We start from the raw sequence: 22,971 nt of genomic DNA on the forward strand, positions 1-22,971 counted from the left end.
ATCTAATCGATTAGGAAATTTTCTATTTCAAATCCCACTTCGTCCGAGAACTTCTTGATAACGCTCCAGTTGACGTTGCATTTCCATTTGGTGCCGCCTCCGATGGTGTCGCCTAGCTTCAATTTCATGATGGATTTGAGCGTCGAAAGCGTGGCTAATTCCGATAAGAGCTCTACGTCGTTCAATAGAGGCTCGTCGCAATTCTCGTCATATATTGCATGTAAGATTGCTAGCAGCCTTTCGAGCGTGAAAGCCTGCGGCGAAAGCATCCGGGACGACAGCTGGTCGCTTGATTTAGTGCTTTTTTTCTTGGAATGACGAACTTTGCGGTTCGAGCGCGCTTCTCTCTGCTTTGAGAACAAAATTAAATCATATTTGGGGTCGTCGTAAGATGCAAGGTATGCTGCGATCAAAATGTACTTGGTCTTTTTGGGCAGGTCGCTTGACGGAATGTCAGCACTGGCCAGGTCGTCCAAAAGAGCCAGCTCGCTTTGCAACAATGACTTATTCCGCTGAAATGTGGTGAGCACGTCATTAGTGCCGTTTTGGATGCGTCCGAGCTCATTGACCGGGTTGATGAAAATCGGCCACAGCTTTGCCAGCACAGGGATCATGAGCCCAATATCTGTACCAAAATATGATGTGTAAGTGTCTAATATGATGTCAAGAAATTGTCGAGCAAAGGACCTGAACTGGAGGGGAGGTAAAGACGACGGGCCTGACTCGGTTAGCCGGTCAAGCAAGATGTCCTTGATCTGGTTGATGGAGTAGCTGGTAAATGCAATGGTAGGCAGTGCAAGAGTTTGAATATTAAGCAAGTCACTGCGGTTCACCACGTAGACAAATGTGAATAAATTCAGAGCTGGACTCTGTTCATGAGCTCTCGACAGCGCTGTGCAGAGCTCTGATGAGTTTTCATTTGGAAGCAGTCTTTCCACGCGATCAAGCACAAACACCACGGGAAGATGCCGTGCGCCATCGCACATGGTGGTGTATATGTGCTCAATCTGTTTCAGGACCTCCACAAAAGTCCCGAGTCCGTCGCACTTACTGATCATCTCTGCTGACTGCTGAACGTTCATATCGAGTAAATTGATCAAGTTGCGCAGAATCGTGTGCAAGATCGTTTTGCGCGTGAGACAGTACTCGCATTGGATTTCTGAAAACAGGATCTGCTCATTTCGTTGCAAACGTTCAAAGTATCTGCGCAGAGTGTAAGTCTTCCCTGAGGAAGAAGGACCCTCGACCAGCATTGATGGTGCCATGGGACCAAGTTCCGGGTTTGCGTATGCCGCAAGAAGGTCCAGCTGGTAGGATCGGAACCGGCAATCGACCGGTGAAATTGTTGGATCCATGTACTAAATTCTAGCTGCTCCGGTATTTAGAGCTCGTCCTAAATTAATTTCCAGAAATTAAATTTCTATTTATATTATTTAGGCAACCGTTTAAGTCAGAACACTGGAATCATTCTGGTAGCTACGCTAAAGTTAAAACCCGACAGTGAACACGATGTCCGAAAGTTCACGCTTATTGCCTCCTCCATACTTCCAGGCGGAGGAAGAGCCTCCTGAATATGAGTACACCTTTGAGAAGCCAAAGGAGCCCGTGGAGTCTGACAGTTTCGAGGAGTCGTTCAAGATTGCTTCGCCAAAATACCATGACAAGGTGTTCACCTTCATCTTCTTTGCCACACTGGTGCTGTTTGGCATCATGGCCAGCCACAGCGTAAAGAACATCAAGAACCACGAATACATCCTCGAAGTCCAGGCCGCGGCAAACCCGTCTTTGTGGCCCCTGGTGGCCTCGGCCTTTGTGGTTCCAATTGTTTGCTCGGTGGTATTACTGGTACTTGTGTGGGCCTATCCACTGTTTTTCGTCCTAGCCGGCTACTTCCTCCTTCCGCTAGTGATGTTTGGACTCGCCACCAGTCTGTTTGCAACGGGAAAACCAGGAGCCGCAGGAATAGTTCTCTTCGTGGGATTCTTTCAGATTTGGTACCTGGCCTCGATCAGAAGAAACCTAAGCTTCACTAGCTTGGTGTTCCGCATTATCATAGAGACGATGGCCGATTATCCTTCGACACTGGTGGTTTCATGCTTGAGCTCTGTTGTTTCAGGCATATGCTCTCTGATCTTCTTTGTGCTTGCCGCAGTCATCGCTTACGATCGTCTCAAACAAGACGACGCCAACTGTCCACACGAGGACGGCAACGACGTTTGTGTGTCCAACACCACCCTTGCAGTCGAGTTATTCACACTGTTCACCGGCTGTTACATATTCGAGGTTCTCGAAAACCTCACTCACGTGACCATCAGTGGAATCTACGGCTCGTGGTATTTCTTCCACCGGTCTGCAGTGAAGCCGCGGAACCCGGCCTGGGGATCGTTCAAGAGGGCCATCACGTACTCTTTTGGAAGCATCTGTTTCGGATCGATACTTGTGCCGATCACGCGCACAATCAGACAGATCATCACCTTTGGAAAGGAGAAAGTGATAAACAGACAGTACGGCCGCGACGAGGAGGAAGAAAATGGACTACTGTTCTGTGCTCTGATTTGTCTGTTTTCCATTCTCGAGTGGCTCGCAGACCAGGCAGAGTTCTGGATCAAGTGGTTCAACAAGTTCGCCTTCTCATATCTCGCGCTCTACGGAAAGGACTACCTCTCGTCATCCAAAGACACTTACGAGCTGCTGAGATTTAGAGGCCTGCTAGTTTTAGTGACAGACTGCTTGGTGGAGTCGACCTTGACGCTATACTCTATCCTGATCTCTTTGACGAGCGGTGGCGTTTTCTACCTGCTTTACAAAACGACGTCGCTATTTGATCGTCTGCCTCAGGAGTTTGTGATTCTGGCATTTATCGTGCAGCTGCTCTTGAGCTTATTCATCGCCAAGGTGACGCTCAACTCGTTCAATTCCGGCTTTATCACATTCCTGGTCGCCCTGTGCATTAATCCAGAGGTGTTTGAGCAGAATTACCACGACTACTACGTCAAGCTCACTAATTATTATCCAGAGATCAGCCATACGCTAAAAACTCCATTTCCGGACTATGTATAAATAAATATTTTTTAATGGAAAAATTCAGCGATTGGAGAGATAAGGGCACGGGGATCTCTCCGTTTATGCCCATACCGCCCGCCAACAGCTCTGTGCTTGTGAAGTACGTGATGGGTCCAATTCTGGCGCTTTTGAAGATCGTTCCATCGGCAATCTTGTGCTTGTTGTCGGCTCTCTGCTGGCCAGTTGGATTTCTCTTCAGGCCGGTTCTGAGGCTGTTGCTGCTGGTTTTGTTTAATGTCAGCGAGATCGAGTTTCTGGCTGACGGGGCCAAAAAGTCCAATACCAAAATGATTAACTCGAAACGGCCAGACAAGGGCCAATTGGTGTTTGTCAACTTTTCTTCTCCTTTGGACTGTCTTGTCCTGTACCTGGTCAGCAAATCGAACAAATGCATTTTCCTCACCGCAGACAGCAGGGGCAATCTCAGGAAACTCAATGGCCTCTTAGAAACCTTCAGCTTTGCTCTAGCCCAGCCCCAGCTCACCTCCCCGGCTGCAGACCCAGTGGACCTATCCAAATTGAAAAACAGTGTGGTATTTGTTCTAGCGGAAGGAACAACGACCAACAACAGGAGCGTTCTTGCATTTCCACCGATCGATCTATCCGCCATCTACTCCACATACAAAAACACGTTCGAGTTTAAAGCTATCAGCATAAAAATTCTACCTCCCTCATTGGTGACCACTCCCATACCCCAATCAGCAGCCTCGTATCTTTATTCTCATTTGAGCCATCTCAAGCTAGATGCGAGGTTCAAGCTCAAAAGTTTTGACCTTGGGGATTTGAAGCCAGCCACCGTCAGGGAGAAGTTGTCCAATTACGGAGCTCTGAAATTGACTGGCCCGGATCTTGACATCGCCAAAAAACTGTCCTTCATCTCCGCCTATAATAAAACCACTAGACGTGTATAATAATCTATTTAGTGAGACCTGGTTTGGGAGGCACAAACTCTCCAGACGGATATCTCAAAACCGCAGCGTTCGTGTAGTCACTTCTCCTGGTACCGCCAGCCCTGCCAACTCTCAAGTACAGTTTCTGCTCCTGCGAATGGGCGGAAGCGTACCCAAGCAGCTCCGCAAACCGGCTGTTTTCGGCAGCAAGGGCCTCCAAGCTCACAGAGCTATTCGGACCGTTGTACCACTCCATGTCGTTGATGATGAGCGAGTACCGGCTTAGTTTGTCGTGGGGCGCGATAAACTCGCCATTGATCATTATCGGATTGTCTGTTTCGCGAATATGCCAGGAAACACTGGAGTTCGAGCGCTCGTACCCCAGAAACTCCGGAGGCTTGATTTCTCCTGATGGATCCGACCGTCTCAATGATCTGTCGGTCTCCTCGATCGACGCAAGCCCCCACCGCGAGACTCCATTCACCAGCAGGCCGAGCAAGACGCCCTGGAACAAAATCGCAGTCATTCCCTTGGTGTTGGTTCCTGGAATAAGGAGCAGAGCCAGAATGTAGTGATGGATTCTGAGGTTCAGACCAGAAAGGTTTCCCAGCACCACCAGAGCTCCGATAAAGCCAAGGTACAGCTTGAAGTACATGCGGAACTTGCCGGCCTTCCACAGGTGGTACGCCTGGACAACCACGCCGACGGCGATGGTCACAACGATGCCCAGTGTCGCAAAGATCGACCCTGGCTGTGTAAGGATGTCGGTTATGGTGAGACGGTCTACTGGGAGCCTGTCGAATGTGACATTGTTGAGCATTCCGACCCAGAACAGCGGGTACCAGATCAGTGTCTTGCAGATGGGCGAGGATGGGTGACTAAGGGTTGTTTGGCAGGCAGCTTTCCAGACGACGTAGAGGATGAAGCACAATGGCAGCAGTCTCTCGAAACCGAGCGAAATGAGTGTGGCCAAAGACTCTGGGTCCTGGGCTTTCACCACAAGCGGCGGGTCAAACGTGAGAATTATCGTCCAGAATCCGCTGAGGCAAACGGTCCAAAAGGCCAGGCTTCCGTTGGCTGACATATAAATTACCGGCAGACCCAGCAGGATATTGATAAAAGCGACAAGCACTCGTGGGTCGAAGCAGTTGTGGCACTTCGGGGTCTTGACAAACTGGTAGGATGCCGGGAAAAAACTGTCAAAACCTATGGACCCGTCTTTGGCAGGAAACTTCGGCTGCGGTCCGACGAACCTGATTTTGGCACAGCCGCCAAAATAGGGCGAGACCAGGCCAGCGTGAACGGCTGCTCCACAGGGGAACGAGTCCGCCCGGTAGGGATAAGAGAGGGTGTCGTTTTCGGGAGTTTCGGTCCTGCCTCCACCGACGGTGAAACTTCGGTACTTGATATTCTGGTCTCCAACCGGGATTGAAGAGTATGTGATGGATTCCGAATCGCACAGCGCCGGACACCGCAAAACAACCTCTCTGTCGTCGAACGGAGCGCACTTTGCTCCTGCAAGCCCGCACCTCTGATTCTTGCCCTTCCATATCGACGATTCTCCACGACAAGAGATACTAATGATATCCATTGATTTGCCGGAAGACTCATCTTGATAAGTTGGCTGCTCGGTAAGATAGGACGAGAGGGCCTGCTGGAGTATCACAAGCCAGAAAGCGTAGTATAGAAGGATGAAGGGGAGCTTGATTTTCGTAGGAAAGGAGCTGGATATTCGATGCGGGAAGTTCTCGAACTGCTGGGCATATGGGCTCCTGATCTGGGGCGGATCATCCACCGGATGTGCCGGGCCGTGCCACAGACCCTTTAGGAAGGCTTTAAGCTTGGAGTTTGGGGAGCTCAGAGGACTACCGTTGCTGAGCTGTGAGAGCCGGCTCTCCTGCTCCGTGGACTCCTGCGAACTGTTGGAGCGGGATTTGACAATTCTGTGCAGCTCTATGTCATCTGATATGGCAAACTCCGAGTCTGAAGAGACCATTGGGAAAAAGACTGGGAGTTATAAAATAGAGTTGCAGAATACCGGAAGCTCTTTTTACAGGCAGGATGAAAAACTACACAGCCTTCACATTTTGGGGTAGCAAACAATGATAATGGGGGTGTGAGTAGGGAGGGCCAAACAAGAGCCTGGGGGGCCAATCTCGCTTTCCAATTTATGATCCTATAGCAGGCCATCTGCTCAGCCATTTTCAAGCGCATATTCGCCTCCTTGGCAAAGAGTGCTATGCCATATGTTTTTTCACGACTTTATTATATATGCATGACACATTAAATAATTTTCCAGTTAAAATATTTTCATTTATTTCTAATGAGTGCTGTAGCTGGATCACACAAAAATAACGAACTCCTCGAATTCGAGAGAGGCCGCTCGGCCACTCCAGCTCCTGAAGAATACGACGATGTCAGGATCGCAGGCTACGAGCCCCTGGTCTCTCCCGCTCTTCTTCAGCAGGAGGTGCCTCCAACAAAGGCGTCCCTTGCTGCGGTCATCAAGGGAAGAAAAGCGGCCAGCGCCGTGGTGAAACAGCAGGACGACCGTCTGCTGGTTGTTGTTGGACCTTGCTCTCTCCACGACCCGGTTGCCGCCATGGACTACTGCAGACGTTTGAAGAAACTGTCTGATGAGCTTTCAGGAGAACTGGTGGTGATTATGCGTGCCTACCTTGAAAAGCCTCGTACCACTGTGGGATGGAAAGGACTGATCAACGACCCAGACCTCGACACGACCTTTAACATCAACAAGGGTCTCAAGATCTCGAGAAAGCTGTTTGTGGAGCTAACCAACGAGGGTATGCCTATTGGTTCCGAGATGCTCGACACCATCTCTCCGCAATTCCTCGCCGACCTCCTGTCCTTTGGCGCTATTGGCGCCCGTACCACGGAGTCGCAGCTCCACAGAGAGCTGGCTTCCGGATTGTCCTTCCCTATCGGTTTTAAGAACGGTACTGATGGCTCTCTGGACGTGGCAATCGACGCTATCCAGGCCGCTGCATCCCCTCACCACTTCATGGGTGTCACCAAGCACGGTCTCGCTGCCATCACCACCACCAAAGGAAACGACAACTGTTTCATTATTCTGAGAGGTGGCAAGAAGGGCACCAACTACGACGAGGCATCTGTTGCCGAAGCCAAGTCGAAGCTTCCTCCAGGAGGAGTCTTGATGGTGGATTGCTCGCACGGAAACTCCAACAAGGACTACAGAAACCAGCCAAAGGTGTCGAAGGAGGTGGCGAGACAGATCGCCAAGGGTGAGGATAAGATCATCGGAGTTATGATCGAGTCTCACATCAACGAGGGCAAACAGTCGATTCCGAAGGACAAGTCCGAACTCAAATACGGCGTCTCTGTCACCGACGGCTGCGTGTCGTGGGAGACCACCGTGCAAATGCTCACGGAGCTGGCCGAGGCCGTCAAGATTCGCCGGACCCTAAAATAGATCTTGTACACGACTGTATAATTTTTCAGCCTAAAGATTTTAGTTAGTCATTTTGCAAATATCGACACAGAGCAATGGCAAGAGAGGTTGTCCACGTGATCGATCTTGAAAGCGGGAACCTGCGCTCGCTGCAGAACGCCATCGAGCACCTGGGCTATGAGGTGGAGTTCATCAGACGTCTAGAAAACGGCTCTTTGATGCATGTCCAGAAGCTGATTCTCCCTGGAGTAGGCAACTTTGGCCACTTCGTCCGCGAGCTGCGTGCGCGCGGCTTTGTGGAGCCTCTGATGGAGTACATAGACAGTGGCCGTCCACTTTTGGGGATCTGTGTTGGGCTACAGACTTTCTTCAAACGGTCAGAAGAGAGCCCAGAGGTGCAGGGCCTAGGGCTCGTGGACCTTGATTTGACCCGATTCGACGACTCAGACAAGTCCGTGCCCGAGATTGGATGGAACTGTGTCCGCGTTCTGGGCTCAGAGGATGGCTCGACGCTGTACGCCATGGATCCCGGCTCTAGGTTCTATTTTGTCCATTCTTACGCGGGAATCGTCCGCAGCGAGGATATCGACCGGTTGCAAAACGAGGGATGGACCTTGGCCGTGGCCACTTACGGATCGGAGACTTTTATTGCCGCAGTGGTGAAGAACAATATTTTTGCTACGCAGTTCCACCCAGAAAAATCAGGAATTGCAGGTCTTCGGCTGATCGAGTCGTTTTTGAAGCAGGAAAAAAACACAGCTATTGTCAACAAGGCCCTGGAAGACGTTGAGAAGACACCCACAGGTCTCACGCGTCGTGTTATTGCCTGTTTGGACGTCAGAACTAACGATAACGGCGATCTCGTTGTCACCAAGGGAGACCAGTACGATGTGCGAGAAAAAAGCGACGCTGGAGACGTGCGGAACTTGGGAAAGCCGGTGGAGATGGCCGAAAAGTACTATCGCCAAGGCGCAGACGAGGTGACGTTCCTCAACATCACCTCGTTCAGAAACTCTCCAGTGAAAGATGCTCCTATGCTTGAAGTGCTGCGGCTAGCGGCCAAGACCTGTTTTGTTCCTCTTACAGTTGGTGGAGGAATCAAGGACGTGATCGACCCAGACGGGACTCGCATACCTGCCCTGGAAGTGGCCAGTTTGTACTTCCGTGCCGGAGCAGACAAGGTCTCGATAGGTTCGGACGCAGTGAGTGCTGCCGAGAACTTCTATGCCAACGGCGGCAAGTGCACCGGCACGACGCCAATAGAGACAATTTCCAGGGCATACGGAATCCAGGCTGTTGTGATTTCCGTTGATCCAAAGAGAAAGTACGTTGCTGATCCTGCCAAGTGCAAGTACAAGTGCATTGAGACGAAAGTCCCGGGGCCTCAGGGGGAAAAATACTGCTATTATCAGGTGACATCGCAGGGAGGTCGTAAAGTCCATGAGCTGGGCGCCTATGAGCTTTGCCAGGCATGCGAAAAATTGGGAGCTGGAGAGGTGCTGCTCAACTGCATAGATAAGGATGGAACAAACTCCGGATACGATTTCGAGCTGATCAACCAGATCAAGAGTGCAGTGTCGATTCCCGTGATAGCTTCGAGCGGAGCGGGAAAGCCAGAGCACTTCGAGCAGGTTTTCAAAAATACCGCCGTCGACGCTGCTTTGGGAGCAGGCATGTTCCACCGCGGTGAATACACTGTCAAACAGGTCAAGGACTACATGAGAGAGCACGGGCTGTGCGTGCGTCTAGACGAGCACATGGAATAATCAGGAACAACCAATGATGCTTGTAAAATACATAATATGATACATCTATTCTAAAGACTTCTCGAACTCCTCTATTTTTTCTGCTCTCTTTTTGGCCTCCTCTTCTGAGAGCTTTATGCCGGCGCTGACACTGAACTGTCCGCCACAACCCACTAGCACGATGTTGTGGTCTCTGGTGGCGGTGTTGTTGATTCTGGTAGGCTTGGCAACGTCCTCGTCCAGGTTTCCAAGTCCAAGTGCATAGGTGTCTGCGAATCCCCACGAGAAGGCAATACCGTCCTCCGTGACAGCAACCGAGTGATGAGAGCCGGCAGCAACAGCCTTACATTTAGGCAGAGTGGTAAGTTTCGTGGCAACAGGCAGAGATCTCACGTTGCCGTGTTCGTCGGTGATAACACCATCTTTCGGGAGTTTCTCCTTCTCAATACCAATCTCTTTCATGTCGAATCGACCAAAAGTGTAAACGTCACCTGAAGCCGACAGGGCCAACGAATGATGCTCGCCTCCTGTCACATACACAATGTCCTTACCGGTGAGCTCTTCGATCTCGGTCGGTTTCGAAACAACAGCCCCGTCCTCGATGTCAACGTGGATGCCACACTGGCCGTACTGGTTCAGTCCCCAGCTCAACACCTTGCCATCAGTGGTTATGGCAAAGGAATGGAATTCTCCTGAGCCAATGGCTTTGACATTTTTCAGTCCAAAAGAGCGTGGCTCCAGAGATGTCATTCTAGTTCTCTCCAGAATTTTTCTTCCCAGTTGGTACTGTTGTCCGTTACCCCATGCATATACAACTCCCTTCGTGTCAAGACCCAACAAATGATCTTTTCCGGCAGCCAACTGGACAATATTCTCGAAATCAGGAATTTTCACCGGACTTCGTTGGATCTTGACGTCTTGGTTGAACCCAAGAATCCCCTCATTGCATCTAAATGTTCCCCAAGCGTAAACTTCGCCTGTCTCGTACAAGACAGCAGACAGGTTGTCGGTAGCTGCTAGCTGCACAATTTTTTTGTCCTTTGGCAAACCTTCGACAATAGCGGGTGTCGACTCCAAAGGATTCAAATCACCGTCTTCGTCTTCACTGTCGGCGTCGGCATCTCTGAGCTGCTCGGCGCCAGACTTGGCGGTATCTCTTCCCAAAACGCCCGAGTCGTTTCCTCCCCACGACCAGACCTGATTCTTGTGATCCAGGGCAAGAGTGTGCATTCCCCCCACGGCAAAATCAACAATCCCCACATCTTCTTTCTTCAACAAAGGGTTCAGTCTCGGTCTCTTGACCTCTTTGGTGCTGGCAGCTGGTCCAAGACCCAGCTCGCACATAGATCCAGAACCCCACACAAAGACATCGAGCAAATCAGTTTTAGGGGCAGGAATCGTGTTGATTGTCTTCAGTCTCGAGGCTCTCAATGCCTGGAAAGAGTGCGACGTCTTTGCCCTCTTGGCGTCAATTGGGCCTTCGGACGAGGCACGTTTGGTTCCGTTGACCTGGGTCTCGCTTGATCTTTTGAGGGCCACCATAATGAATATACAACGAGAAACTAAAAAAAAAAAAACCTGAAATCAAATGATAGTATATTTCTGCCATGGCAAATTCGTTTTCGTATTTCCTGATTAAATTTTTTTCCTAAATTTTTTTTAATATATTTTTCACTCTATCATTATGGGAAAGATCAGCACCAAGGACGCCAAAGACAAAATGCGGCACAAGCCGCTGTACAAGGATATCACAGAGACTGGTAATCTGAGAGTGGGGAAACGTTCGAAGCACGAAAAGACTGGCGAAGAGGATGCAGAGGACGATTTTGTCCTGGATGCTGCGGCTTCCAGAAAGGTCCTGAAGCTTGCTAGAGAACAGCAAGAGGAGATCGCCCTCGAGGAAAACCGTTTGCAGGTCTCAGAGAAACCGAGGTTTCAAATGATTGCGCACGAATCTGACGATTCGGACGATGACGCAGTCTACGAAGAGATGTCGGATGACGGTGAAAACGAATATTACGACGAAGAGGTTGAAGAAGTAGACGAGGAAGATGTGAAGTTGTTTGAATCATATTTCAAATCGGAAAACAATGCATTTGGCAGCTTCAATCTAGCTGACAAAGTCATGGCCAAACTACAGGAAACGCAGCAGAAGAAGACGGAACAGACAGAGAGACCACAGGACAAAGTTTTACTTCCACCAAGAGTCATAGAGGCCTATGAGAAGGTCGGACAGAGTCTACATGTGTGGAGACATGGAAAGCTGCCGAAACTTTTCAAGGTGCTTCCCAGCATCAAGAATTGGGAGGATCTGATTTTCGTGACAAACCCTGAAGCATGGACTCCTCAGGTGACGTACGAGGCTACCCGATTGTTTGTTTCTAACTTGACGGCGAGTAAAGCAGAGAGATTTGTTAATCTGGTGCTTTATCCAAAAGTCAGACAAGATATTGAGGAAAGCGACGATCATAAACTGAATTATCATCTCTATCGTTCATTAAAAAAATCATTATATAAGCCTGCCGCATTTTTCCGAGGATTCCTGTTCCCATTGATTGAAGACGGATGCACAACAAGAGAGGCAATGATCGTGGGGTCAATCTTAACCAAGTGCTCGATTCCTGTCCAACACTCCGCTGTGGCGCTCTCGTGGCTATTGCAAAAATACTTCAACCCAGCGACGACCGTGTTCATCAGAATTCTAATTGAGAAAAAGTACGCATTACCATACCAAACCATCGACGACCTGGTGTTTTATTTCATGCGCTTCCGTGTGATCACGGAAGAAACAAGAAATGACATCATACTAGACGACGACACAGAGATTGCTGAGCAGAGACGGCTCAGAGATGCGTCTCCAATGCCGCTTGTCTGGCACAAGGCGTTTTTGGCATTCGCACAACGGTACAAAAACGACATCACTGAGGATCAGCGCGATTTCCTCATGGAAGTTGTCAGACAACGGGGTCACCGCGAGATTGGACCGGAAATCAGACGTGAATTGCGCGCAGGAAAGGAAAGATCCACAGGTACCATCAAGGAGGACAAGGAGGACGACATCATGTCATTTTTTTAATCATTTTTGTCCTCATAATCCACTTTAATAAATATTGTCGAATAGATAAATTCCTCGCCTTGCTGATCGTACAAGGGAAGATGTCTGTAGCCCTGTTTCAAGTAATCGAGCTTGCACGTGTGCGTTCCAATGAGTTTTTCGGAGCCATCATTGGTGCACTTGACCAGGAAGCGCAAAAAAACGAAATCGATGTCGTTCGTGAGATACGTTGCCGAGCAGCTTTGATTCCAAACAGGATTGAACCCATTTTGGGGTACTGGAGCTGTCCTAAACACAACAGAGGGTTCTCCGAGTTTGATCAATTGCTCAACGAGAGATTTCTGGTGACTGGGGGACTCCATCTTGATGACCGTTCCCAGCTTCTCGGTCTTGGAGTTGACGTTAGCCTCCAATACCTCTGCACAATAAAATTCCAGCTCTAAGAAAGGATCAAAAAAGTCCGATTTGATGTCCTTGGGTTTGGGAAGTTGTTGTCCAGAAATGAGCTCAATGCTGACGCGCCGACTTCGCTCGAATTTCAAGCAGCCCAATGGATCGATATTCTGCAACTTCGGGTTTCTGATCCGCAGACAGGAAGGTTTGAGCACGTAACCAGAGTTGGTTCCTATATTAAATAGTGTCTCGTTGATCTGCTGTCCCACATCGTAGACCTGCCAGTTCGTTGCAACCAACTGGCACCCCAGCTCCCAGAAAAAGAAGGGATTGAAATTATTTGAACTGAAACGATAAATTGATGGATAAACTCTCATGAGAAACCTCCTGTTGTGCTTCACAATAGCAAAAAACTTAGCTTCCTCCCTGACCATTTTCACTAATGTCTTGTCACTAAAGGAAAAACAATGGTTGAACGTCTTGGACTCGGGGAGAGAGAAGTTGCGGAATTTAATTCCAATCACATAGATCCCGAGGTTGCCCAGCTCCTGAGAGACCTTGATGGTCTTTCTTTTCTTAGGAACAATTTTTGTGATTGTACTATTGTCTTCGCTAAACGAGGATAACGACGAGGACATACTTTCAGAGCTTCCTCCCTCGCCTGTGGACTTTTTCACTTTCACTAGAATTTTATGTTTCAATTGCGCGGGAGAAGGCAGCGTTTCGAAAGGCGATTTGACAGGATATTCGAGCAGCCGGTCTTGTAAAATATCCTTGAGGACCTTGGCAGCTTTCAGCTGATTCTCAGCATTGCAGCGTACCTCTAGCGATAATATAACAGGATAGGGAGACGTGATGAAAGAGTACTTCTGGATTGTCTCCACCACCAGTTGAAATTCAATGGAGCTGGAGAAAGTGCGGCCGTGAGTAACCACTGGTCCTTTTTCACCATCCCAGAGGTCTATCTCAATGCAACGACAGCCTCGTTGTAATGCCCTAATGTAACCTTCGATTGAGGCGGTTCCATTAACTTGTCTTCCTAATAAATATGTATTGTGCGATGAGGAAATAAAATACTCATTGAGCGGGTATGAGTAGTCCTCTTGGATGCTGATGTATGGCTTCGAATATGAGCTGGTGAGAAAACTTGCAAATTCGTCGTAATCGAGATACAGTTGTGATTTTGAAAAGCGATGAAATATCTGCTCTGCCTGCGAGTAGGTGATATTTTCCTTTTGTACCTCAACGAGAAAATTGCAAAATTCCTCGAAAGTCAGTTTTCCCGGCGTGACTCTGGCTTGTTGATCAAAGATGGCCCTCAGCTCCTTGCGGTCTCGAAGCAAACCGACAAACTTCTTGAAGTCCTGAAAATCCAGATATCCCTTAGCTTCTGAGTCAGCCATGCGGAAAAGATTTTCGAGATACTCCGGACTGGCGTGGACATGAAGCTTGGACACCAACTTGAGGACGCCCTCAAACGAGAGATGCTCGTTTTCGGAGTTTTTGTTGTTCCAGTGCAAGTCAGTGAACAGCTCACTGATACTGTCCATCTGCCGTTTGAAGTATACCAGGTTGCGCAACGTGGTGACAAAATTATCGTACTCATGTTTTCCGGGAGCAATCATGTGCAAGGCTTTGATATTATTTGATTTGGAGTCCTTGTAGTAGATAATTGTTATCCATAAATCTTCGTAATCAGATGACACTTTAAACTCCTCCCTGTAGTTCTTGGCCTCGACACCGGTCCTGATCGCCTTGATCTTGTCAATTTCCAGGAAAGACGAGGCCTTGTTGTTCCAGATCAAATGATTGTTGTCCAGATTTAGACGGAAACACCGTTTGATCTTCTTCTTATGAGTCACTCTTAGCATCTCAATTCCCTGGTCGATGAGCTCTCGTGGAATCGACTTCTTGTCCAATGGCGTTGTGAACGTTTCTTCCTCGTGGTACTCCAAATTAGGTTGTGTTTTGCGCTCTGTCTTTGGATCGGGCTTTGTCTCTGGATCAGTTTCATCAGAACTGGAGCGCGATATCCTTCGGACTCGGCTGAGAATACTCATCAAGCTTTTCCTGTCGTCACTGTGGTCGCTAAACGAGTCGCTGTCACTCTTTTTCCGCGGAAACCCCAACTTGTGGATGCCCTTGTGAGAGGAATCCGTAGGAGAGGAGGGCAGAGGAATGTGCGCCAGGTCTGAGTCCTGAGACTCCGGTGGCGACTTGTTGCGCAGCACCAGCAGCCGCTCAGATAGCAGCGACTTCACCGGAGCCGAGCCATTTGGCGCCGAGGACGACGAGGACAAGGGCGCACCTGTCATCTGGGGAAGAATATTCAGAGCTTAAAAGGCAATATAAATTAAAATAGGACGTGGTGTAGAGATGGCAGCGGGCCCGCGGGCCGGCGTTTCTATTTTGGGCGGCTGTTAGATTTCGTTGGCAGGCCTGGCCCACGATCAGTAAAAATAGCGCAAGGGGAATATTTGGTCGCCGTGCGGATGCGCAATGACATCATGCGAGAAATTTATTTTCAGTGGTCTGGTAAAGGAGTAAAGTTTAATATATCCGTTAAACGAAAGGCTAGGCTTGTATTAAACTTTTGTAGGGCTCTTTCTTTTTTTTCGCCTTTGAAATTATATTTAGCAAAGTGACGCATCAAATTATACTACTAGATCCCGTCCTATATATCAGAGATCGTATGAGCTACTGCTTCATATGTCTTTTCTGAGCAACACGCCGAACCACGTTTCCACGAAGGGTAAACAAACAAACGATATAGATTATTTTTCAGAATACTTGAAGTTTTCGACTCAGAATAAACAGAACCCAGCTTCAATGCCCTTGGCACCCGTGAATGAAAACCACAAACAGTCTGTCAAGGACCACCAAAAATGTGCCAATTCGATATCCTCGCTTACCTCAGACTCCACGCTCGTTGACTCCGCCAACGATGCCGTGCATCCTTCTGATGGGCGAAACCTCTCCATCGCCAGCACAGAGACCCTATTCGAGCCCTCCCAGCTGATGTCGCTCAAGATAAACGAGGAAGAGGAAGAGGAGGAGGAGGATAAGCACAAGCCACAGTCACAGCAGCCCACCCCGGTGAAGGCCAAATGCCACCGTCCAACAAAAAGCGAGGCTTTCCATATGACCAGGTTTTCTCCTGGCCAGCAAAAATTCAACTCCAAAGAGGCCTCAGCAAATACAGCAGATACGGCAGACGGACGCACATCTACAAGTGCTAACGGTTCTACAAATACAGTGCCGCCAGCACTCACGCTAAAAAAATTCCTTTCCAACACAGAGCCGGGTTCTCCGAGACCAAGCAGGTTCAAGGACTTCAAATACCCGCTACCGAAGGGAAGCTCTTTGATATCTTCTGAGGAGGCCTTTAGACACATTGAAAATTGGCGAGGCGTCGTGAGCGAAGATGGCTTACCTAATCTCTTAGTCGTTGACGTCAGACCTTTCCAAGACTATTGCAAATCGCACATTGTTGGCGCAGTCAATCTGTGCCTGCCCTCCACATTACTAAAAAGAGCCACGTTCACTTTGGACAGATGCATAGCGACCCTCACATCGGACGAAAAAGCACTGTTCCTCAACTATTTGAAAAGAGACCAGGATAATTTACCGGTCCTGATTTTTTACGATAATTCCACGGATTCGACCCAATCGGCCTCACTTTCTGTGAGCAATTTGGCTGCCAAGTTCGCCTCGTCTGCCACATGGAGCGCACCCATATACGTCCTGAAAGGCGGATTCTCCAAGTTTCAGGAACAGTATCCTTCCCATGTTGAGTCTGGCACCTCTGCTTCCAAGCCGAAAGTCATGATGATACCTAGCCCAGAGAAAGTCTCCCCACCACCCAAAGTCACCGTTACGCTTCCATCGCCGTCATCCTCCAACTCCTCCAACACAGCGTCCGCAAAGAAACCACGCTTTTCCAGCGACAAGTCCCCTATTTCTCACGGCCTTGCACACTTTATGCTCCCTGACACCGCTAGCAGGCCATTTTTCAAATCTAGACAACATGAGGAGTTTCTGACCGCCAGACCCGACATGTCAATGCATCTTTCGACTAACATTACGTCTCCCGACATGAAGATTCTTCCAACTTGGCTCAGTAACGTCATTGGTTCCGACTCAGGCGCCTCGGTCCTGTCACATAAATTCAACGAATTGCAGTCTCAGGAAGTCGAACGCCTCAACCAGGCTCTCTCCAGGCACTCTAGCGTGACGACGCCTAGCCCCGAAACCCCGTGCTTTTCAGCGGGAGTGGAGCTTGGCAGAAAGAATCGTTACAAAGATATTTTTCCTTACGAGCACGCTAGAGTCAAGATTCAAAAATATGACGTCGACGACGAGGAGCTGGACCAAGACGAGTCTTATATCAATGCCTCGTATTTGAGCTACCCTGGCTCGAAGCTGCGCTACATTGCAGCCCAGGGACCTTTGGAAGAAACTATTGGAGACTTTTGGAAAGTCATCTTTGACCAACGAGTGCCACTTATCCTGTCCCTAACTGCCCAGAAAGAGAACGAAGTTGAGAAGTGCGCCCCATACTGGCTTCCAGGCACATACTCTTCGAACGGTATATTCATCAAGGTCGACCAATTGGAGGAGATCACCGACTTCAAACTCACAGATAACTCACAGTGCGAGACTGTTGCCAGAAGATTGCGGCTGAAAATCGGCAACAAGCCAGAACACGAGGTGATCCAAATCCAGATACTCTCGTGGCCAGATTACGGAGCGCTGATAAGCTCCCATGACTTAATCTCGCTTGTGGCTTTCAAGAGATACGTTCTCTCTCGCACACAGACGGAAACAGTCCCGGTGATGGTCCACTGCTCTGCCGGGTGTGGCCGGACGGGCTGTTTCTGTACAATTGACTCGGTGATCGACGTCATGGTGAACAACCCGGAAAAAGGCAACGAGGACACCGACGTGGTGTACGAAGTCATATCGAATTTCAGATCTCAAAGGGTGTCTATGGTGCAAAACCTGAGACAGTACATTTTGATCTACGACACCATATTGATGTTCAAAAAATTGCAGTGTGGCGCAGACATCGGAGGAGATCGGTTTATCTACAATTGGAGCGCCCAAAAGTATGATATTCTCGACCATTACTTTGCCGATAAAGATGGTGAGCGCCAGTACCATAAATAGAGTAATTATATTTATTATTAGCCCAACACCAATTCGTACAAAATAACCACGACGTTGATAATAATCAGAGGGAATCGCAGCAGCGTTCTTGTGGCACCGATCAGATTCACCAGCCGTGACTTGATCGAGTCGATCGATCCGTCTACTGGCGAAGATGCGAGGTATGCGTTGTCAGCAGACGACGACGTGCTCCATCCAATCCTGTTCAGAAAACGGTCTTCGCTCAGAACTGCTATTCCGTTCACCGCAAACAGAATGACTGAGGTGTTAGACAACCGAGAAGGTGGTACTCACAATAAAATAACGTTCCCAAGCCAAACATGAGAAAGGAGAATTTGTAACGGAAAACGATATCGTCGCGTCGAAGATAAATAAAAGTAAATTTGTTTGCATCACTGTGCAAATGACGTCTGCCGTGCCGTACGAGCCCGATGATTTCGATAATAATCCCTTTGCCGAGAGCAGCATGATCATACATTCCCAGGATCAGCAGGCTGCAGGACCAAGCCAGCCAACGACTGCGTCTCCGCCGGCCAAGGACAGCCCAACGCAGCCCAAAGAACAAGACTCTCCCTTCCATCCAAAACCCTCCGACGACAATTTAAAAAGATACCTCCCCGAGCGACTGAACAGAAACTCGTTTGAGCTGAGTATCAACGTGGTGGAAATTGGCAACAACGGTGCTGAGATGGCCAAGAACCCGGTCTTTGTCCTGAATGCCTCGGTGAAGAACATTCCAGGGTTCAGGAAATCTGCCTACAAGGACGTTAGGAGATCCTACAGGGAACTCGAGGCGATCTATCGGTATCTGATATACAACAACATTGAGGTGTTTGTGCCTGCTATACCCACTATTCCAGCCCTATACAACGCTGGATCGCCCGAGTTTATGGCTACACTGCAGTCTTCGGTGCAACAATGGTTCAACAGAGTTTGCAGCAATCCAATTTTGATCCGGAACCAGGAGTTTGTGCTGTTTTTGGACCAGAACGACTTCAGTTACACGCCTTCGAAAACCAAACCCAACAACAGCTCTGTGATGGCCACAGGGCTCAAACGGCGCACACTGAAACAGTTCCAGCCGCCGTACGATGCATCACACGAGTTGGCCGCTTACAGGCCAATGATCAAAAGTATTCATGTGAACGCGCAGAGACTTGTTGAGAAACTGGACAAACTGTTGAGACTGCAGAAATCGTCCTGGCTCGTGAACTCTGATTTCTACAACAAGCTCGCAGGATTCCAGGCTCTTGAGGAAAGCCCCGAAATGGCCAAAATGTGGGCAAAGCTGAACAAAGTGATGCAGTTGTACAACGAGATGGATCTGGTGGAGGGTGTCAGTTTGACAGCGAACCTGACAGAGTTCTTTCAGTTGCTGACAGACGACTGCTATAATATCAAAGAGTCGCTGACAAACCGTCATCTGCTGATGCGCGAGCTCTTGAACGCAGAGGAAACCACGAAAAAACGCCATTCCATAATTGCAAGACTAAAGACAAAGTCCATCATCGACCCAGTCAAAGTCGACGAGGCCATCCGCGCCCTGGAGATGGCCAGCAACTACGAGAAGGAGCTCAAGTACCAAGTGAAAAGAACCACATATGAAATGCTGATTGAGTCCGAGGACTTCCTGGTGTACTTGACAGATCTGGCTAAGAAAACTTTCAAGACTCTTGCACAGCAACAAATACAACAACAGCGCAAGAAACTTCACCTTCTCAGCACAAACAAGCTGATCCACCCAACTGAATCTCTCAGCAGACTTGGCCGCGAAAACATGCTGCACAACGTGAGGAGCGAGCCTGGCTCAAAAGACTCTTCGGACCCGTGGAACTCGCGGCCGAAAAAGAAGTTCGAAACCGAACTGAGCGACCCGTTGACGGCAGAGTCGTCGCTGGGAAACGAACCTGCCGACCAGCTCGCACATCTGGACGCCAAGAGCGCGGCCAGTTTGCTGGCCAACTCGACCTTCTAGTCTCCTGGTGCACGGGTGTCAGTTTCACTTCTAAATATTATATAATCTGTAGACAATAAATGATGGTAGGAATATGTTTAAGAAGAAGATAGGGCTTTTACACAAGAAGGGAGAGAACGGGCAGCGCTCGCCGTCGCCAGAGCCTTCCCTGCGATCTTCGCTCAAGCCGCCCATTAGTCTTCCGCGGTCCCGTGGGGCTTCAGGAGTTTCCGCAGGTTTGGATTCTGTGCCGTTTTCTATAGAGGAGCTTCAAACGTACGGAGTGGCAGGCAAGGTTAAGACCGTGGCCTTTGATCCATTGCAAAGCCTGATGGCAATTGTCACAGACTACAACCATGTACACATTTTTGGACAGAGCCGAGTGAGCTGTGCTTTGACGTTGAACACCACCAGTGCCATTCGGTCTCTGCGGTTCATCAAGGGCGTGTATCTAGTGGCAGTGGACTCTTTCAAGACCATATTTGTGATTTCACTGGCTGCGAAGAAAGTGCTACACAAGATTGTTACCAGCAACCAGATCACTGCATTCGAGACAGACTACTCACTGGAATTTATATACGTTGGCTTCAACAGCGGGCTTGTGAAGGCTTTCAACATCGAAAGCGGCCTCGACACCATACTATCTTTGCGCGAACAGCAGTACAACACGTTCATATTAGAGAGCGACGTGCATGTGTCTTCGATCAAGCTGAACCCGCGAGACTTTGGCACTCTTCTAATTTCCTACACTAAAATGACCATTGAGTTCAATCTTGCGGAGAATAAAGCAGTCAAGCAGTTCGTGTACAAATTACCAAAGGGAGCACCGGGGGGAGAGAATGCAACGTACAAATATGACTCCTCTGGCTACTACATCCCGAACGTTGTTCAGTCGCTGTGGCATCCTAACGGTCTCCATGTTGTGACTATCCACGATGACAATTCGCTGGTTTTCTGGGATGCTCTTACCGGAGAACAGATACTGGCACGCTCGCCCTTTGACAGCTACATCGACTCGCCGTCGGGAGACACTCATCACGGTCCCAAAATGACCAAAATCAAAAAAGCTGCGTGGCTGTGCGAGCACGATCCAGAACGGACCTCCTTGCTGTTCTGTGGAGGAGACTCGTTTGAGACCGAGGGATACCACCAGCTTGTGCGAATGGATTTCGGCCGCATGCTCTCGTACTCGATGACAAGCTATACACAGATGGCCAAGTACTATGCGCAACCAAAACAGCAGAACATTTTCGCCATTCACGCCGCCGCCAACATTGTTGACTTTGTTCCGCTCGGAGAGGCGTCGCCCTACTATGACGGGAACCATGACCCAAAACTTATAGCGCTCACTCTGAGCGACGGGTCATTGAAGTTCATGAACTATCCTACCGGGAACCTCTCCTTCAAGGCCAGCTATTTTCCGTCCACGGTTTCGTGGCTGAATCCTAAGATCACGTTCTCGGCCTCTGCATTTATCGACAAAAGAGTCCTCAATGGCATGATCGACACCCACGGCTCTCAGAATAGCATTTTAAAGGGAGGAATTCCCGGCCGGCCAAAGTACAAGGCAGATGCCGGGTCTGTCATTGTCTCGGGCCACGAAAACGGCTACATCCGCATCTGGAACTCCTCTGAGGGAGAGCTGGATAGCTCGACTGCATTTGAGATTGACATCTCAAGAATTCTTCTGGACGACTCGCCTCAATACTCCATCTCAAAAGTGTCCTTTGCTGCCGAACAGCTTGAACTTTCGTGCAGTATGTACAACAACGACGTGCTGCTCTTTTCGTACCAACAGAACAAAAAATACCAGCCTGCTCAGGGCGACTTGAACCGGCGAATGAGCTCGCTGGAGCTCTCTTCCACCAAGGCGGAGCGACAAATAATCGATATCAGCGACCGTGCCCCAAGAGACTTGAAGAAAGGGTTCTTGCCCAAAGTGTTGGTGAAAAGCATGGGATATGGCACAGTGACGGCTCTGTGCAACAGTAATGTTGGACTCGTTGGTGTTGGCTACGAGTCCGGGCAGCTCGTGGTTGTCGACCGGAGATCGAACACTGTGATTTACAACACGCAACTGATTGACGACGGTCTCTCGCTGCCGATCGTGCCGACCTCCATTGAGTTCGCTTATGGACAACCGGGATTATTGATGATCGTGGGGACCCGGATAGGACGGCTGCTTATTTTCGAGGTCGTCTCGGGTGTACGGTTTTCTCTGCGGCTGGTGGAGCAGGTCGACTCCAACGACGCCGAGATCCTGGAGATTATCCCGATCAACTCGGAAACCGGACGTCCAAGTACGGCGTCCATCCGCCATCTGAGCTCGCCGCTACCGGCAGACAAAACGCCGCTGTCCATCATCGCAGCTTCTTCGAGCGACATACGAATCGTGAAGAACGGGTCCAAGATGGCCCACAAGACGTTTGGAAAGGGGGAATTGTCCAAAATTGGCATCACAGGCACAAAAACACAGAAAGGAAACGTTGCTTTCTGTTTGGTAGCACTGATGGGGGCAACGAAAAAAATGACTGTCTACACGATTCCATCCCTGTCTGAACTGTCCAGCATGCGCATCCCGTACCGTCTGGAAGCAAAATATACTTCACAGAGCTCTGTGCTGCCGTTGGGCGACGTTTTTCTGAGAATAAATGAGACAGAGGCGGCACTGGTGAACATTATGGGCTTGCGTCAGCCGGTCATGTCCCTGGAGACGATCAATGGCGACGACGTGTTGTTTCTGCGCAACATTTTGATACCATACCGGCCATCCACAAGCTACTTTGTCAAGGGTACCTCGTCGCTGTCGTACGCAAAACTGTACCGTCTACTTGTTGGACGAGAACGGCCAGAAAAAACAAACCATCCGGAGTATGAGCTGGCTTGGGACATATCGCCGTACAACCCGGCCAATTACAGCCTGATGGGCACAGCGAAGCCAAAATACTACGATCCGAACGCGCTCCACCAACAGCCAGGCCTGACAGATAAGCCGGTCGCGCCTATCAGCATGTCCACCGTGACCAGGAACATTTCGAGATGGAAGCAGCACGCCCAGAACCGGCTGGACGTGGCCAACAACCGCATGGAGAGCTATGTGAACGACCTGAACGATGACTTCGACAAGTTTGTGAACGAAACCAAGAACGACGCCATCAAGGGCGCCATCAACAGCAAGCTGGGGCTCTGATCTGGGCTGGTGGTGCGAGGGTTATTTTTTTTTAAATTTAATTTATGGCCAAATATTCAGAAATATACACGGTTTGACGTAA

At 49.3% G+C, this 22,971-nt stretch overlaps 12 protein-coding genes across 12 annotated transcripts; 8 read left to right on the forward strand and 4 right to left on the reverse strand.

Moving 5' to 3' along the window:
• Positions 1-2: 2 nt before the first annotated feature.
• On the reverse strand, positions 3-1,355 carry KL928_000614 (uncharacterized protein; the record flags this gene model as incomplete). Its single annotated transcript, XM_043206329.1, has 1 exon — positions 3-1,355. The coding sequence occupies one exon, from the start codon at positions 1,353-1,355 to the stop codon at positions 3-5; it is 1,353 nt and encodes a 450-aa protein (XP_043062509.1).
• Positions 1,356-1,509: 154 nt separating this feature from the next.
• On the forward strand, positions 1,510-3,060 carry KL928_000615 (uncharacterized protein; the record flags this gene model as incomplete). Its single annotated transcript, XM_043206330.1, has 1 exon — positions 1,510-3,060. One exon carries the CDS (start codon positions 1,510-1,512, stop codon positions 3,058-3,060), a length of 1,551 nt encoding a protein of 516 aa, XP_043062510.1.
• Positions 3,061-3,074: 14 nt separating this feature from the next.
• KL928_000616 (uncharacterized protein) lies at positions 3,075-3,974 on the forward strand (the record flags this gene model as incomplete). Its single annotated transcript, XM_043206331.1, has 1 exon — positions 3,075-3,974. The coding sequence occupies one exon, from the start codon at positions 3,075-3,077 to the stop codon at positions 3,972-3,974; it is 900 nt and encodes a 299-aa protein (XP_043062511.1).
• A 4-nt stretch (positions 3,975-3,978) lies between these two features.
• Positions 3,979-5,949, reverse strand: KL928_000617 (uncharacterized protein; the record flags this gene model as incomplete). The annotated part of the gene is made up of 1 exon (XM_043206332.1): positions 3,979-5,949. The coding sequence occupies one exon, from the start codon at positions 5,947-5,949 to the stop codon at positions 3,979-3,981; it is 1,971 nt and encodes a 656-aa protein (XP_043062512.1).
• A 327-nt stretch (positions 5,950-6,276) lies between these two features.
• KL928_000618 (uncharacterized protein) lies at positions 6,277-7,404 on the forward strand (the record flags this gene model as incomplete). The annotated part of the gene is made up of 1 exon (XM_043206333.1): positions 6,277-7,404. One exon carries the CDS (start codon positions 6,277-6,279, stop codon positions 7,402-7,404), a length of 1,128 nt encoding a protein of 375 aa, XP_043062513.1.
• Positions 7,405-7,478: 74 nt separating this feature from the next.
• KL928_000619 (uncharacterized protein) lies at positions 7,479-9,149 on the forward strand (the record flags this gene model as incomplete). The annotated part of the gene is made up of 1 exon (XM_043206334.1): positions 7,479-9,149. One exon carries the CDS (start codon positions 7,479-7,481, stop codon positions 9,147-9,149), a length of 1,671 nt encoding a protein of 556 aa, XP_043062514.1.
• A 45-nt stretch (positions 9,150-9,194) lies between these two features.
• KL928_000620 (uncharacterized protein) lies at positions 9,195-10,670 on the reverse strand (the record flags this gene model as incomplete). Its single annotated transcript, XM_043206336.1, has 1 exon — positions 9,195-10,670. One exon carries the CDS (start codon positions 10,668-10,670, stop codon positions 9,195-9,197), a length of 1,476 nt encoding a protein of 491 aa, XP_043062515.1.
• A 142-nt stretch (positions 10,671-10,812) lies between these two features.
• On the forward strand, positions 10,813-12,128 carry KL928_000621 (uncharacterized protein; the record flags this gene model as incomplete). Its single annotated transcript, XM_043206337.1, has 2 exons — positions 10,813-11,620; positions 12,106-12,128. 2 exons carry the CDS (start codon positions 10,813-10,815, stop codon positions 12,126-12,128), a joined length of 831 nt encoding a protein of 276 aa, XP_043062516.1.
• Positions 12,129-12,200: 72 nt separating this feature from the next.
• Positions 12,201-14,891, reverse strand: KL928_000622 (uncharacterized protein; the record flags this gene model as incomplete). The annotated part of the gene is made up of 1 exon (XM_043206338.1): positions 12,201-14,891. The coding sequence occupies one exon, from the start codon at positions 14,889-14,891 to the stop codon at positions 12,201-12,203; it is 2,691 nt and encodes an 896-aa protein (XP_043062517.1).
• A 394-nt stretch (positions 14,892-15,285) lies between these two features.
• KL928_000623 (uncharacterized protein) lies at positions 15,286-17,745 on the forward strand (the record flags this gene model as incomplete). Its single annotated transcript, XM_043206339.1, has 1 exon — positions 15,286-17,745. One exon carries the CDS (start codon positions 15,286-15,288, stop codon positions 17,743-17,745), a length of 2,460 nt encoding a protein of 819 aa, XP_043062518.1.
• Positions 17,746-18,148: 403 nt separating this feature from the next.
• KL928_000624 (uncharacterized protein) lies at positions 18,149-19,720 on the forward strand (the record flags this gene model as incomplete). The annotated part of the gene is made up of 1 exon (XM_043206340.1): positions 18,149-19,720. One exon carries the CDS (start codon positions 18,149-18,151, stop codon positions 19,718-19,720), a length of 1,572 nt encoding a protein of 523 aa, XP_043062519.1.
• A 73-nt stretch (positions 19,721-19,793) lies between these two features.
• Positions 19,794-22,889, forward strand: KL928_000625 (uncharacterized protein; the record flags this gene model as incomplete). Its single annotated transcript, XM_043206341.1, has 1 exon — positions 19,794-22,889. The coding sequence occupies one exon, from the start codon at positions 19,794-19,796 to the stop codon at positions 22,887-22,889; it is 3,096 nt and encodes a 1,031-aa protein (XP_043062520.1).
• Positions 22,890-22,971: the final 82 nt, after the last annotated feature.

Source organism: Ogataea angusta, assembly GCF_019207475.1.
Source record: "Ogataea angusta isolate 61-244 chromosome Unknown 61-244_NODE_1_length_1302399_cov_90.877568, whole genome shotgun sequence".
In the NCBI taxonomy this organism is placed as follows: Eukaryota; Fungi; Ascomycota; class Pichiomycetes; order Pichiales; family Pichiaceae; genus Ogataea; species Ogataea angusta.